Source organism: Anneissia japonica, unplaced genomic scaffold (assembly GCF_011630105.1).
Source record: "Anneissia japonica isolate Jap-2015-1 unplaced genomic scaffold, ASM1163010v1 scaffold287760_len733007_cov179, whole genome shotgun sequence".
Taxonomy (NCBI): domain Eukaryota; kingdom Metazoa; phylum Echinodermata; class Crinoidea; order Comatulida; family Comatulidae; genus Anneissia; species Anneissia japonica.
In genome coordinates this window covers 125,571-143,181 of record NW_022699005.1, presented here as the reverse complement: position 1 = coordinate 143,181, position 17,611 = coordinate 125,571, and the positions used below count along the sequence as shown (strand labels likewise).

Sequence of the window (17,611 nt, the reverse complement as noted above, 5' to 3'; positions counted from 1 at the left end):
ATCTGCCCAGGTATTTACCATATGGGGCCCATGTACTTTAAATATGGGCATTCCCATATATATTTGCCTATATATTTGGCATATGGGCTCCATATGGGTAAACCATGGGCAAGGCCCATATGTGATTGCCCAGACGGATCCCATAAAGGAAAAATATGGGTGGCGCTTTACTACGACGGCCATCTTGGATGGTACACATACATAACTCTGCATTGCTGCGCCATCATGTCAGCACTCTAGTTGTTTAACAGCTCTATGGTGTTTGCACATAACCGAAGATACTAACGGCGTTTCATAGATTTCAGCATTTCTGTTTTTTCTTTCGGATAAAATATGCGATGGAAGACGAAGGAGTACTGGGTATACAACCTGAACTAGGTGAAAAATCTATTTTTTGGCCTATAAAAACCCTTCGTACACTCCTTATTAACAATATTGAACATTACCAGACATCAAAGTCTAAGTATGCTGAACATTTTTTTACTATATTCTGTCATTTGGAACAGGAAACAGACGCCTTGAAACCCGCACTCGAAGCCTTAGAACGAGCGGCAGGCGACTTCGATTTCGATCCATGCATTCCCGGGAATGGTTATCGCAGTCTGCTGACAGTGGTAGAGAAATGCGTAGGCCGTCTGATAACCTTATGCCAGCACATAACCAGGAACAGAGACAGTATGATGTTCAGAGGTGGTCATTATTGTAAGGAGCTCGATGCGTATTCCAGAGCTATATCTCAATTGCGGCGAATGCTTGCCTACGCTCAGAATGTATTTGCTTATGCTGAAACAGGGGAATTATTTACAAACGAAAATGAATTTCCAGAGACAGAGTTGATGGAGGCCCAGGCATTGGATAGGGAGTGTTTTTATGGTCGATGCCTTGGTTTCCAGGTAGAGTAGCCTAGATTCTAATTGAATCCCATTGTGTCTAAATAAGCCTAGGGCCTAGGCCTAGTAGGCTAGGCATCTATGGTCCTAGGTAGGCTAGGCTATGATGTATAAAGTTCATTTTGATGATGTGCTGCTGGCCGGTACTACTACTACTCTACTAGGGCCTATGCCTACCCTAGTTCTAGGCCTAGGAAGTAAACTAGGCTAGGCCTCTGGACCTCTCTCTCTAGCTAGTAGGCCTAGCCTAGGGCCTATAATTTCTAGCCTCTACGCCTAGGCTAGTATTTTAATTGCGCGGATGATACCTTAAAAAATTAGCTCAAAATAGAGCAGATAATCGCTAGGAGGAGGTGCGGAGAATCGTAACTAGCCTAGGCTAGGCCCTATGATGCCTACAGTAAGCTACAGTAGTAGTAGGCCTATTGCCTAGCCTAGGGCCTAGATTAGATTATTCCTAGGTCAAAGCCTTATTTTCTGCAAACCTCTGTGGAGATCGGCCTTTATTTTACGAAATGTGCAGACAGATTTCTAGGCCTAATTTTTTTCTTGGAGGATACCTTTTCAATGATGTTTCTTCTATTTTGACTCCCAACAAAACACTAAGTCTGATTTTCTCAATGCATTGCTGGCTATTTATATTACTATACTTCCAATATGAACCATATATGGTAGCATAAACAGTACATACTGTATGTACGGCATCCGACCAATGCTACGATACATATGATATGCCGGCAAACCAATGTTCCCCAGGCAGGCCTTACTTTACAGTCTGGGGCCCCTAGACAATGATACCCTCACGTGAGGCAAATTGTTGCATGGGAAGAAAGTGACACTATGCTACAGTATATCAATACCATCACAGACATTATTTTGCGTCACATCTTTCAGCTCTCCGGTAGTGAAGCACCAGAGGAGCCTCAGGTCCACAGCTACAACTAAAACAAGAAATTTGACATACAAATAAGACATCATAAACTAATATTAACTTAAGACAATGTATTTTCTGGTTTTAATTCATTTTTGTTTTCAATATGAGGCATCCATTGATAATTTGTAAAATCTGGTAGTGGAATGCTGTTTTAATGGTTTGTGCTTTACATAAGACAATTTGTTGCACCTGACAATTTTAGAAATTATGAAATACAAACACATATTGTTATTTGATAAAATTCTGCCTTTCAGTTTTGCGACATAATGTACAAGCCACTTCAAACAGTTTCCATAGCAATGGCCTCTTTCAGTGAAGGTTACCATAGATATGATGGTGTCATTGGTCGAACAGCAACAGCACTTTATCACAGGTATGCTGAATGTTTTGATCATTTCCAGTAATTCTTGTTTACTATAATTCAGACCACAGTTGTCAAAGTACAGGTAGTTGTAGTGGTGGATTCAAGGGGATGGAAAGCTGCCCCTAAATTTTTGAAAATTATTTAAAAAAAAAAATTGAACAGAAAATTATATTAAAGTCTGAGAGTGCCATTTTTGGACATAGTGGTGCCATAATCATAATTTTTTTATGCATCCCCAACCATTGTGTGCCTCAGGTGGTTTAGACCCTCTGTATGTGAAAGTTCCACCTCTATTTCAAATTCCTGCATTCGCCACTGAGCTGGTTAAAATAGAGCCCTTCCCACAATATTGCTTCGACCCACTTTCCCAGGACGTTAAAAATGGGTCATTAATTGGTACACAAAATTGAAGTAGAATTTTATGATGTTCTCTTATAGCCTACAGTACATGTAACAGGATATGAATTTTCAATTTAAAAAAAATCTAAATGAGTCTCGCAATCCTCCAATTAATTTGGCGACCCAAATTTTAGTGGAGACTGCTGTTTCAGCCAATACTAATGCTTTGTATATGCCACAGGTGGGCAAGGTGTTGCCTGCGGGCCGCATGCACCCCGTCTGCGATTTTTTTGCAGCCCGCGACAATGAATCAAAATTGGCTAGAAACACCTTGTTTTTTACGGCCCGACACCAATAATATGTAAAAAGTAACATTAAAACTGAGAATAAAGGTGATGTAAAAGCAGTGATTGGAGGCTTTTGCAAGCTCACTGGAGCATCAAAGTTTCGGTGCGGCCCTCAGTGTTAAATCTAAAGTTCACTTTGGTCCTCCGACCGATTTTTATGCCCAGCCCTGGTCTACGCTATAAAATTTCATAAAAAACGCTCACATAAAATGTGATGGAAAATAAGAGTTGAATATATGTTCAACTTTTTTTGATACAATTTGATAGTATGTGGTATGACATCATCATACCATACCCATATATGGGCACATCAAACTTTTTTGTCGCATACAATTTGATATTGTAGACAAAGCTTAAAGAAAATTTAATAATATAATGAAATTTGATTACACAATGAAGAATTGACTGGTCTGTATTCTCTGCAAAAGGAGGCAGTTCCCACCTCTGACCTTTTGCACATACTGTACAGTACCTAGTCTGGCTGTAAATGAAGTCCTTACAAAAATTCCAGTACTGTAATTGTGGCCAGTATCTTTACCTGTGCAGTAGGAGCATAATTTACAAACCATTCTATTCACAAGCTCAATTTCCAAGAATTTTCAAATAGTTCAATACTTCTTTAAAGGTTGTGGAAGTTGGCACACCAGTTGTGACTCAGTCTCTCAATTTTGAGGTTAAGGTTTGGCAAGTTGCTCAAGGCAAATTATTAGGTGCTACGGAAATTGTTCATTTACTACAGAAATCTGAAGACATAGTTATGAATACTTGGAAATCTGATTTTAAGAATACAGTTCAAATAGTATCATGCAACCATGTTTACTTTCTTATTTTTGGTAGTAATATTGTGTAAAAAAAAATTAATGTTTTAGTGGGAAGTACATGCTAAATCCTGAACAACGAGCAAAGAGAATTGTTGAGATGACAAACAAGAGTGACATTAGCTTCTGCAAAGCATTCTGGTCTATCACAGAAGCATCTGTTGTCAGTGTAAGTATACCTGCCACCTTGGTTGGTGTCTGATGTGCGAGATGAAAAATAATGAGTATATGGGCTTCTTTTCAAGATGGGGTTTTTGAGAATATTTTTGCAAATAAGAAATGGGCTTCATTTCAAGATGGGCTTCTTCTCAAGATTAAGCCCATTTGGCTTGTTTCAAGACTGCTTTTACTTTTCTGAACATTGTATAAATATATTGACTACAAAATTCAGCTTAACACTACAGTAAATACTTTTTATGTGTAAATTATAGTAAGTAAGACATTACATGCGGGTGTTAACTTCTCATAAAGCACAGCTACTTACAAATATACAAGGAATGAATTAAGTGCAATACAGTGAATGGCAAATATATTACAGTATTATGTAATTAAACTGCTTGCTTAATTCCGGTCACAGGAAATGTCTGGATACATGGCTGGCCCTGTGGCTGTTAATAAGGTTATTCAAGTTTCACCTCACAACTTTGAGATGCCCACAGTTGATGGCGGTGAGAGTGTGACAATAACGCCACCTTGTGCCCACACTGGTCCAGGGCATGTACAGATGAGATTGCTGTGTTTCCAAGAAAGGGAAGGCCAGGTGGGTAAAATAACATATTTATGACTGCATGTTTTATTCTTAATTATTTTTTTTCTTCTTTATGCTATTTTTCCCCAATACCATCCAAGTTATTAGTGCTGTATATATTTTTAGATTCTTGAGAAAGATAGCTTTAAGTTGGCTACACACCAGGCCAAAAATTAGGGTAATAAATAGACCTGCAGTCTCAGCAATATAATACCCTCAATTTTCCTTGTTAGGCCAAGTAAAAATAATAATTCAATACTAATTCCGTATCTAATTTTAAAAATATATGTGTATGGACATGTTAGTTTAAACCCCTCTTCTGAAACCTTTTTAGCCCAAAACCCAAATATATTGTATGTAAAGCACTCGGACGTGACGTTAAAATCGAAGGGCAGATTTATTTTGGAAAAAAAATGGGATGAGGCAAAAATAAAAAGCAGATGATGGCAAGAATCTAATTTATTTTTTATCCTGGATTAATGTCCATGTATGTAATTTCAATTACACAACATACATCAAATGGATATTCTTAATTTTCGCGTTTCACAATACTAGCGCCGCCAGCGTTGAAACCGAGAGAGCTGTATTTTCCAATGGTACGGTCGACAACTATTTCCAAGATGGCGACCTCTGTAAGTGTAAGTGGATGAGAGTGGATCAATTAATGAAATTCTTAACAGTACTGGACATATATCATACTGTGTACAAAGCGCAGGGAAAAAAAAGGAGGAGTTGTAGAATTAACAATGAAAGCTCGGGGAATGTATGATGTGTTGGGTGACTGTGACCACAAAGGTTCATAGTGGAAAAGGCGATGACTGGAAGGTGATGATGGCAGTGTCACAGACTTTAATGGCTGTGTGTTGCACAGTAGTCAAATAAACTGTCTAAGCTGCCAATGTTGACTCTGGGTGAAGTGTTTGCCTATTTATTGAGACATTGTAATTGGACTTCAGAAAGAATGGCCAAATACAAGCAGGATGGTGGTTATCTTATGTTTACGGACCAGCACATTGAAAGTGTTCAGTACGGCTACATACAAGACCATGATCAACATGGGTACATCAAAGGGCTTGTAAAACCAGAGCAGAAACGGACCTTGTCAGTGTTGATGGCAAAATAAAATCTGCTGGTTGTGGATGTGTTGCAGTGTAAGTCATAAATTTATATTTTTTCATGCATAATCACTCAATACTGTTTAGGCCTATTAGGTATTCCCATAGGCCTACTGGATTTTTATTTCTATATGTTTCTGTGCTGTACTGTGAATGTGACAGATTTGTTTATTTGTACATGACATTTGACTTGACAATTACTCTACTGTGCTTAATTTAGATGGATGTACAGCATATATTGTAAATAACTACACAAAAGCTTGTAAATTTTAATCTGTGAATGAAGAGGATGAGGTGTGTTGTCATTTAATAATAATAATAATAATAATTCTGGATTTATATAGCGCCTCACGTTGACACAGCCTCGAGGCGCTTAACAACAATGTTTGAAAGATAAATGATATAACAGTTGTATAACTTTTGTTTTCCAAATAGAGTACTGTCAGGGGTATGAATGACAAATTTGAAGCAGCGAATTAATATTTAATAGGCCTACTGTACATGCATTTTTTTTTGCACAGTGATGATGATTCCTGCAAACATGTGGTTGCCCTGCTTTTTGCTGTTGAAAACTTTACCACCAGACGCTTAGACACAGGGACAGTCGTTGGTACCGACAAACCGTGTGAATGGACCAGACCTCGTCAAATATCTTTACCTGTGAGGATTGAAGACCTGGATTACCGGCGGAATAAGACAATACCAAAGAAGCCTGGGATGATATTTAACTACTTGCGTGTACTTTTAATTGGTCGATGATGACGTCATCAGGGGCAAAGACCATTCGTATAATTGAATATTTGTAAAATTCACGTTCGTAAAATAGACGTTTTACTGTCCCCTATAAACTTTCAAACAATCTGTCATTACCAAATACATCATATTATATACAGTATACAAGTACCCAGTATTTAAGCTGTCATTAGCCAAATCCTATATAATAAACAATTATTCACACTAATGTTGTATTTTTAATTTATTGTATATTAAAAGAGAATATGAAATATGAATTATAAAATTGCACTACATCTGTGATAAATTTATAAAAATGTCACTCGAAATGTCATGGACTTGCATTTCCTATTTGAGACAACAGTTATGATAATACTGTAATATTATTTTTAATTATTTTATTTTAACATGATAAATTATAAATTATTATATTATATAAGATAAATTATTATATATATATAAATAATATATTTAATATATAATAATTTATAATAATATATTTATAATTATAAATTTGATATATAATATATTATATATTGTTTGTTTTTTTTTTAATTTCACCTTGAACGCACCAAATGATTTTTGAGTGCCACCAATCTAAAGGTGTATGTTCTAATAATAATAATTATTATTATAGAGAGTATTTGGATAACTATATCCCACTAAAAGTTAAATTAGTTTTGTTAAAAATATGACAATTATTAATGTAATATCCATGATGTAAAATTTAAATTTTTAAAATTAAATATAATTATTAATATTTAATATTAAATATTTTTTTATTATATTTTTTTTATAATTTAAATGTACAGTTATATACTTTATGAATTGGCCAAATGTACAAAATTGAGTATGAAAATATTTGTTTTGTCGCAAAATGTGCAAATACTATGGATTTGATAAGACTATTTTTCAAAATAAAGACAAGTTTTTAGAGCTTAATCCATTTGCATCTATGTTCGTTTTATCAAAGTGTCTTGAGAGCAGAGACGAGATCTTTTATTGATATTCAGGCTTTTGCCACAGCGCCATATCAACTTTTTCCATCTCACCATAGCTTGGCGATCATTCCTTGGAAACTTAACCCATGTTACATCAGCCATCCAAGGATATTTTGCAAGATTTTGATGTATGTGAGTAACATTTTGCGGCTTCACATGTGTTGACCATACCTAAAAGTTGTGATTTGAGATGAAAATTACATCGTTATGTACAGGGTAACGAATGCGGTCCGCCCTGCCACCTGCGCTTGATGTTAATTTACTTCCTGTTAACTTCTGTTGACTTGTCGACCCTTTTCTCAGAATTCATCATGCTTGGTCGACTTGCGCACTTAAACCAAATAGGGGCGCCGTTATTGTGAAACACGAGAATTGCGTACAAATGTTAACCCCTCTGACCAAAAAAAAAGTGTCGGGAAATAAGGTTCTTTGTTCCATTTGTCGGTAAACAAATAATGAATCTTCATGAGTGCAATGGGAAGAATATTTTCATGAGTTGAAAGATTGACTGTTTCATTCAACGAGGCAGAGCCAAGTTGAATAGAACAGTCAATCTTTCAAGGAATGAAAATATTCTTTCCATTGTACGAATACAAAACATTCATTATTTGTTTTATAACACACCAAAATAGATCAGTTCGCCTGGGGGCCTAGGACTGGCTAGCCTGGCCTAGGCCTATCCTCCACGCAAAACCTAGGCCTGGGGCTAGAAATCCGATTCAGATTTTGTGCAAGTTTGAGCTAGTTTTTTAAATATCATCCACGCAATTAATATACTTTACAGTAAATAAAATCGCTGCACAACACTGAAGTTAAGACAAGCAGAGGTATACGAACCACTGCTTGACCGTCAAAACCAGAGTTCTATACTCTGGTCAAAACGAAAAAGGGATAAGATTATAGGAGGCGTAACGTCATTTCTGGATTTAATTTTCCGGGAAAAGTCATCGTATCCTAGGTAACGTGCAATGGACGATTCGGGATGGGGAAAAAAATGAACGATGGAATAAAATTTCAACGGTGAGCAATGACATGAGCAAAATAACTAATGTCACGTGGTACGAAAACAACCAGTCAATTGGAATCTATTTAGGTGTGTTATAATATGAGACAGTAAACGAATCCCTGAAAATCTTTCAAAATCCTATAAATCCCTGACGAGACTATCACATTTCATTTGACAAAAAAACCTATATATGGTTATGAACTGATGTCATCATGACCATATTTAGGCAAGTCACATGTTTTTTTTATTCAAATAAAATGTTATAGTCTGGACAGTACAGTAGTTGGTGTACATTTGTTTTCATGAGAACAATAACCAGGTCCAGTATGATAAATTAATTGATAGAGACCAAGAAGCAGGGGTTTAGCCAGAAAAACGAACTAGGCCGCCCAAAATGAATTCTAGTGAGCGTGGCACTGAGCCGATGGGGTGGTCACGACCATATTTGGGAATCCCCACTGAATATTGGTTCGAAAACAACGTACATTCAATCACTAAAAGTTGTTTTTATCAAACATAAATGTTATAGTATTTAGCTTTAGTTTAATGTAACATTTGATAGATTTGAAAAATATAAAGAATTTGCTAAAGGTAGACCAGGCCCAATTAGGCTAGGCCAAGCTGATTAGGCCAAGCCGTCCAAGCTGTCACGGTAAAAGTGGCCACCCTAAATAATTGTAGGCAGTCCGAAAGACGGCCGGACGGCTCACTGTCTATTAAAGCCTATTCCAAGAAGTGAAACTCTGGATAGGTAGAAAGATCTACGAGAACATCTCATAGGCAGAGAGTTGACAGTGAAAGGGAAGAAAACATTAACAATATGTGGTTTATACAAGCCATTTTTAGACAGAAAATCTAAAAATCATTTTGATAATAAAAGTATATTTCACTCCGCTCCAGATATATTTTTTGTTTATGATATGTATTAATAATGGATATTTGTATTTTGTTTGTATGTGTAAAGGCTTGGCTTTTCCCTCTACCAAAGAGTAAAGAAGAAAGCATTAACAACAGAGAGAATAAAGTACAACCTTCACCTCTTTCACGTTCTCTACTCATCCACTTTCATGGAGGAGGATTTGTGGCACAAACCTCAAAATCTCATGAGGTACAAACAATTTGTTTTACTGTAGCTTTTTCTCTGACCGAATTTGAACTAATTCTTATACACTGTGCATATCACTCGATCATATATCAATTTGTTTGGCATGTTTTGACCACATAAAACATTTTTGTGTAAGAAAGACAAAAATAAACAGATTGAACGCACAGCACAGCACAGTGTTTGGGCGATTTCATTATCCGAAAAGGGTATATAAAAATGAACTTTATTAAACGATCAATCATCACATAAAATTTGATAGTGTGGATTTGCAGACAGCTAATTAGTGGGCAGCAGATGTTTAAGCACTGCCATCAATTTTTGTTGGTGCTAGCATTGTCGATGAATTACTGTAGCTGTCCGAAGAAATCACTGTGGTTGTTAGAGATCTTATAACACAAGCATTATACCTCAGAGCTGAAGGTGCAAGAAAGCAGTCTAGGTGTCTGCTAAATTGTTGGTAACCACAGTGTTTGTGCTACACTGTATAAAGATAAAAGTTGCTCTTGTGTTTTAGCTTAAGAGCTGAAATACATGTATAAATATAGTGCACTCTTTACTTTACTCTACAAGTCCATGAGCTACAGTATATATGGCTCATTTGGATATTAAAGAGTGCAAGTTTACTTTTCTGAAGATAGGGGCATTGTCTCCCGATGTTGTACCCTTAACACTCTGACCGCCAGGGGTTTGAAAAAATAGTATCTGCCATCGCCAGACTTTTTAGCAAATTTTAACACTTTTCTAAAGCTCATCGAGAGTGTGTATGTGATCAGATTGACTTGTAGTGAATACTACAAGAACTACAAACAATTTAGCTTTACAATGGTACCAAACACTTTATTCTAATCAAAATTTGTGACTGTAAAAGTAAAATGAAAATGACCACTTTTGGAGATTTACACAATTTTGCACAACGTAGCTGAGATAATCGCGATTTCGTGAAAGTTAATCAATACCGCTCTAAGCTATTGTAAACAAATAGTGAAATACTTACGGTCCAGACTGAATATAGTGTTCAAATTGTTACTACTTGACGGTAATTACACCCTAAATGAACCTGAAACACCGAGATCGTGTTTGGAGGTCAAGCTTATCGTTACGAAACATGGAGATCTCTGTGTTTGGCGGGCAGAGTGTTAAACAGACGTAAAGACAATAACATTGTAACTTATTCCGTAGCCCAGTTTGTTAGCTTATCTCTCCAAAAATACACAAAATTACCTTTTATATAATAGACTGCCAATGACAGGTGTACTTATGTAAATCTAAAAACTATAAAGGCACAATATTGCAGCGATCAATTATAACTGATATACAGTATACCAACCATACATTGTGTATCTTAAATCGATAGGTGTATCTGCGTTCCTGGTGTAAAGAACTTGGTGTTCCCATCCTTTCTGTGGATTACTCACTAGCCCCAGAAGCCCCCTTTCCCCGTGCATTTGAGGAGTGTTTCTTTGCCTATGCATGGGCAGTCCAAAATGCTCAACATCTTGGTGAGTTGAAGTCTTCTTCTGTATGCATTTTAAAAGTTTGAATAGTGTTAATACATTTTAATTTTAATATTTTATGCATATCATGTAAACACCTGCTTTTGCCTGTTAATTCATCATCATTTTAAAATATCAATTAGTATTTTAAATTTCATATGATATTACTCTAAAATTCAATTAAAGACATTTGTGCTGTAAATATTCTGAAACATACCTCAAAAAGGCATATAATTTGTATCTTTTCCTTTTATACTTAAAAAAAATAAATCAGACAGAAGAGATTTGGCTGTGGCCCTTTACAATGTACATTTCTTTTATGTACTTATTTTTTTTATGTTAGAAGTGCGAACTTAACCAAGGAGGAAAGAAATAAAAAACAATTAAAAAAATAAATAAAAAATAATGTTCTTTCATTTGTTTAGTTTGTCAGAAAGAAAGCAAAAAATTACAAAATACAGTAAACTTTTTGCTCAAGAAAATCAGTAACCAAATCTGGCATATAAAGCCCTATCCAAAGTACTGTATCAAATTTTGTTTGAAAAAAACATATGACATGCCTATAATATGGTCATGATGACATCACATCACATAAGCACATCATGACTATATATGGGCATACCCTCGTTTATTTGTCAAAGAAAGTATAATAATCTGGACAGAGCTTTAGCCTCCCCCAGTTACATTGCAGTCTTTATTAAATTATTGACCCTTAAACTATATACTTCTTTCATACGACAAAGGTTCAACAGGTGAACGTGTATGCATAGTAGGTGATAGTGCAGGAGGAAATCTAGCCATTTCGGTTGCCATGCGTGCTGCATCTTATGGAATACGTGTTCCTGATGGTATTGTAGCAGCCTATCCACCACTAAATGCCAGCTTCAGTCCATCCCCCTCCCGTCTTCTTTGCTTTCTGGATCCCTTACTACCGTTCGGAGTCCTCATGCGGTGTCTTACATCGTATGCTGGAATTAAAGAAGAATTTGTAGATGCAAATTGTGTGAAAGATATTGTAGCTCATGCCAATGATAAAGTGAATGGGCTGACATCTTCCAGATCAGATCCAGAAGGAAGAGATCTTTTAAAAGGAGGTGATAAAAAGAAAGATGTTTCTGTGGATGACACGAGTCCAAACGATACTGGTATTCCTTTTCAGGTTTTAGCAAGTAAAAGTGCCACAGAAAGCCCCATAATGGATGAAGTTCCAGTCTCAGAGTTCTTTATTGATGGCATGAATGGAATGAATGGAGAAACCTCAAAGGAAATTGATGCTGTAGATATTGCAACAGTGGTTACTTTAGAAAGGAAGAAGGAATCAGCCTTGGGTGCAGTAGCTACTGATGCTGCAATACTATCAACGCAATCTACTATATCTCCAATGGTGAAGGTCCAATCAGTTGAGACCGACTCTACACCAGATGATCTCGGCCCAGAAGACATTCCACCACGTCAGAGCCTCTCCCGTGACTCCTTGAGTTTAGACCTCAATGTTGATGAAGAGTCGTTTGGTGTAATTGACAGTGCAAATTCAGAACCGCCAGCTTACATTGACTCACCGATCCGCAAGTTCCATGAGAAACCAATCATGAGAAATGCATACTTATCACCATTGAAAGCTGATGATGACCTGTTGAGGGGACTTCCCCCAATCCACTTGTTGGTAAGTTAATGTAGTGTAATAGTTTCAATATTAAAATAACATATGTTAATTTTTAAACTAACCCTAAATTTTTTGTTAAAGAATATGTGTGTTTAAAGCCCAATTCCCGGCAAAATTTCAATTTTTAAGAAAAATCTATTTTTTGTATAATGGTATAAAGATTTATAAATATAATATGGAATTGCTAGTTTAACTGAATTTAGACATTCCTAAGAATGAAAAAAATGTAAAATAAGACTGAAATTTGATTTTTTGTTTTCCACACAAAAAATAAATTTTTCATGTTGATTTTGCGATAGGTCGTGAGAAGAAATATCGTAGGCGCCGAAAATATTAGCCTATCCAACGCTGTTGGCTAGGCCTAGCCTTACCTCGATTTAGGTTCTGTTATCACACATAAAAACGGCCGACATGATATTTTCCGTTGCTAGTATTGACACTTGTGAAATATAATATTTCTTAGGAATTATTTCAACTTTGTTAAAAAACTGATTCTGATTGAGATTTTGACACTTAAACAAACATATCTCAGCCTAACCGAACGACCGCATTGTGCGAGATGCGAAGTACAAAAAGTAATCTCATTAGAGAGGGCGCTCTTTATTGACTGTATAAAGTGTAAATTCTTTAATACAAGTAGTATATGTAGGATTATTATTTTAAAAATTCATGATTCATGATTTTTCTTTGAATATTGCATTGCAAAGCATTTGTGATTTTTTTCATCTGCCGTATTGTATTATCACTGTCTCTTATACACATCTAGTAATGCAAATGCATATTTTCAAAAAAAAAGTCATTTTTAGTGAAATTTTGCCGGGAATGGGGCTTTAAACTGACTTGTTACAGAAAGAATATTTGGTGTGCTTGATTTAAAATGAATAAATACAAATGGTTTTGAAAGAGATTTGAGCTTAGAATATTAATGAGGGTTTATACAATAAATGTTGATCATTTTTAATGGCCTCTAATAACTGCTGTCCTGATTTTCATAACAATACTGTAAGTAATAATAATAGTAATTTGCCATTTATACAGCACATATTGCAGTGACTTTCCTCCCTGTGTGACTGTGTTTCACTCAAGGCAGCAAGTACGCGAGTTTACATCCACACCTGTCCTACATACTTTTATTTATTTATATAAAATTTAAATATATCAAATATATAGACGAAAGAGTACAAAAATCTCACCTATTCAAATGATTAATAATAATAGATCGAAATATAGACAAACTATTGTGAAAAATGTCAATTATTAGAGGTTAAAATAAGAGTTCTATATTGAAGAGAAAGTCTAGAAATAAAACTACGTTTACAGACATCAACTCTACAAAAGGGGACATTAAAGGTAGGACAGGAACGAAGACTTCTAGAATTAACATGCAAACCAAACAGATGTATGAGATCACAACTAAAGTATAAGTTAACACATTTATACAGAAAAACCATATCATGAAATAAAAATCTATTCCTAGGACATATTAATTTACAAGGGCGATTAAAACATTTTTCAAAAAACATAATAAACTTAAGATGCATAATATCGATGCGAATTAACTGAGATTCGGATGAAGAACTAAAAATAACACAGCAATATTCAAAATGAAAAGTAACTAAATAACGATATAAGGCAATAACGGCACCAGGGCTATTTATTTCTCTGCAATGTCTCCAAGCATTCTGTTTCCCTTATGAATAAAATGATCAATATGTTTACAAAATGTAAGCTTACAGTTGATGAAGACACCCAGATCGCGATTAACAGAAACTTTTTCTAAAACATTATCCCCAATTTTATAAGGAAAATATAAAGGTTTTAATTTAAGAGAAACAGACATTGATTTACATTTGGAGACATTATGGACCGACATAGTGACTGAGAGACAAAGTAGGCCATAAAGTGGAAAAAACAAAGGACAATGTAGAAGAAGAGGAAGTTCTTTCCAAAGCCTAATAGCTGCAAAAGCTCTCTGACCATAGATGGTGGTGCAAGTTTTGTGAAATTGCAGAAGCAATATAGATGATTGTTTTTAAACAAAGTGTTTTTTTTTACTCTAGGCTGCCTCTCTAGACCCTTTGCTCGATGACAGTGTGACCTTCGCCAAGCGACTGAAGAAACTGGAGCGACCTGTCTACCTTGAAATTATAGATGACCTACCACATGGCTTTCTCAATTTCCACATGGTAGGAAAGGAAGCTCGTGAGGCTTCGATGTTGTGTATCCGCCATATCATGGAGGTTTTCCATGGTGTCGAGGAAGAAAAAGAGTGGGTGGAGGTTGAAGCCAGTGGAGAATCTCAAACTAACTAGGCAAATTAATATGAAATACTGATACACAGATATTACCTTGATGATAGCTTTAATAAGAGTTCTAGCATTAAGAATAAACCTTCACATTAAAAAGCTTGGTTTCCATACAATCACTACACAGTCGCTACAGCATTTTCACTGAAATCCTTGCACTGTGTAGCTGTCCTCGAAGCAATCAGGAACACTCCTTGATTCAACTGACCAATCAGCGTTGCCAAAAGTGTCGGTGATAGTGTGTAGCGATTTTTATGGAAACTTGGCTTTAAGAATATTACATAATATAACTAATTCTGCTGCTTTTATTTTTTATAAATTGAAGACTTTTTGGTCTAAAGATAAACGCTTATTTGTCAAAGTACAATACTGTTTTAAGAAATGTCCTTTTTGGTCAAGTAACACAGTTCAGACTTACTTCAAAATTATTGTTATTTAAATCCAGTACATACAATTTAGACAAAATATTTACATCATCATTAAAAACCAACACTAATACATGCAATTATTGTAGATTCATTTAACTACAAATAAATTCAGAAGGTAAATGCTGTATTGCAGGGGTGGGGGAAAAATGCATTGGTGGGCTGAGGTAAAGTTTGGATTTAACACTGTGGGCTGCACATGCACATAAACTTGCATGTAAAATTGTTCATGCACTGCCTTTATGCTTAGTTTTAATGTTTTAAGATGATCGGCATCTGGCCTAACAGAAAGGTGTGATAAGGTGGCTCACAAACTTAGGGTCTTAATTAATTTTCGCAGACCACAACTTAATTGCCAACAGGCCTCACTTTGCAACTATTCTGTAATACATGGGTGGGCATAAAAATTGGTCAGAGGGCCAAATTGAACTTTTGATTTAACACTGAGGACTGCACCAAAACTTTGATGTTTCCAGTGTGCTTCTAAAACTCTTCATACACTGCTTTTATGCAACTTTATTCTCAGTTTTAATAGTCGGGTCATAAAAAACAAGGTGTTTCTAGCCAAAATCACTGCCCACATGTGCTGTAATACATCCATAAAATAGATTGCATTTAATAGATAAGATGTCTAACTTATTAACTAATAGGTTTGTTATAGTAAAGAAAAAAATATGCTGAAAATTCATGTGCCTTGCCTATGTTTATGAATATGATACTTGTTTTGTATCTTGAACTTATGTAAAAAAAAATATGAAATTTTTTTTATCTGTAAAGCAGACATATCAGGGAGAAAAGAGCCAGGGTTAAAAAAGCAAAAAATTATTTGGTCAGAATGGTAAGGCTCTTTTTTTGGGGGTGGGGGAGGGGTACAGTAGGTGGAATTCAAAATACTGTCATTCTGTTTGAGATTTAATAACTGTTTTTTAATTTGTTAATGACAATCAATTTATAACAATTTACTCATATTATGTTAAATTCTTTAATACAAGTAGTATATGTAGGATTATTATTTTAAAAATTCATGATTCATGATTTTTCTTTGAATATTGCATTGCAAAGCATTTGTGATTTTTTTCATCTGCCGTATTGTATTATCATTTAAAGTAGTACTGTAATACTATAGTACATATGTTATTACATGCCAAGCATGTTTTGTTTCTAATACACAAGTTACTTTTACTTGTAAGGTTTTGCACAGATTTTGAATATTTTGGTGGGCAGGGCAGCATATCCACATTTCAGTTGGCTTTTCATTTCACCTGTATAGTGCCTAGGGGTCCCACGCTAGTTTCCTGCGAGTGCAGGAGCCTCCCAGAAACCTTCCAGGACCTAACCCATTTTATGCAAATTCATTATACTGATGACATTATTAATGTCGAAATATTGAATCCCGACACGATGGCATGCATTTCGATACTTGGAGTATGTACAGTACTATACTATCTTATCTGAGATTAATCAGCGGATCTATCAGTTACTGCATGAGTAATCTAATTAGAAAGCTCATTTAACCAGATCTCCTAGCCTGGGTTCCAGGCACTAATTTCTTGATTATTCACTCTTTATTGCATTTAGTGTGCGCCATGCCTAATTTAATTTTCGTCCCATACTTAATTTCTTGCTCGTTGGTGGCGCTGTCTAGAATGAGAAAAAAAAAATAAAGGGACTTGGTGAAAGTCTACCGAATCTCCTAAAAGTAGGTTCTTAACTTGGGACCCCTGAATTTCAAAAATTATGTTGTCGGTAATATAGAATAAATTTATCTTGGTTATTAAGTTATATTTATAAATTATCATAAAAGAAAAAACTATAAACAATACTTGTACTACTGTATTTAGTAGGCTACATTTGGAAATCTGTCACGAGTACTGCAGTAGATCAGATTCATTTCGCAGGGATAATTAGTACCGTCTTTAAACCATATGCAATGTATTAGCAACTCATCCGTATCAACCCCTCCAACATCTGTCCACAGCCATCAAAAAGATACTACAGTATATACTGTAGTAGTTTAATGAAAAAAAATATTTTGTTATGAGGTGTTCATTTGAAGTCTGCTAATCACAATTTTAGCAGTAAAATGTCATTTGGCTGTTATAATATATATTTATTTAGCAATGTTTGTATCGCAGTTGATATATATATTTAATATTTTAAAATGGAAATTTAAAAATAAAACTGATATTGAAAATTATTGGTGTCAAATCAATGTTTCTCTGTACTGTATAGTCCAAGCTGATTACGTAAGCCTACCGCACACCAGACCTCTGCGGGCATTCATGAAATATTGCACTACTGCATTTGCGATGACGTCAATATGGC

General features: G+C 35.4%; 1 protein-coding gene across 1 annotated transcript; it reads left to right on the top strand.

Moving 5' to 3' along the window:
* The first annotated feature begins 208 nt into the window (after window positions 1–208).
* Window positions 209–17,483, top strand: LOC117102792 (hormone-sensitive lipase-like). Its single transcript, XM_033243200.1, has 8 exons — window positions 209–893; window positions 2,079–2,197; window positions 3,744–3,861; window positions 4,270–4,452; window positions 9,259–9,402; window positions 10,754–10,898; window positions 11,636–12,555; window positions 14,616–17,483. The coding sequence occupies exons 1-8, from the start codon at window positions 339–341 to the stop codon at window positions 14,865–14,867; spliced, it is 2,436 nt and encodes an 811-aa protein (XP_033099091.1). The 5' UTR covers window positions 209–338; the 3' UTR covers window positions 14,868–17,483.
* The last annotated feature ends 128 nt before the right edge of the window (window positions 17,484–17,611 follow it).

What these genes read in the sequence shown, in the direction of transcription:
- LOC117102792 (XM_033243200.1), top strand. Translation starts at nt 339, where the DNA reads ATGGAAGACGAAGGAGTACTGGGTATACAACCTGAACTAGGTGAAAAA. An exon ending in CAGAAGCATCTGTTGTCAGT is followed by an intron (nt 3,862 to 4,269) that starts GTAAGTATACCT and finishes TTCCGGTCACAG; the next exon opens with GAAATGTCTGGATACATGGC. An exon ending in AAACCTCAAAATCTCATGAG is followed by an intron (nt 9,403 to 10,753) that starts GTACAAACAATT and finishes TTAAATCGATAG; the next exon opens with GTGTATCTGCGTTCCTGGTG.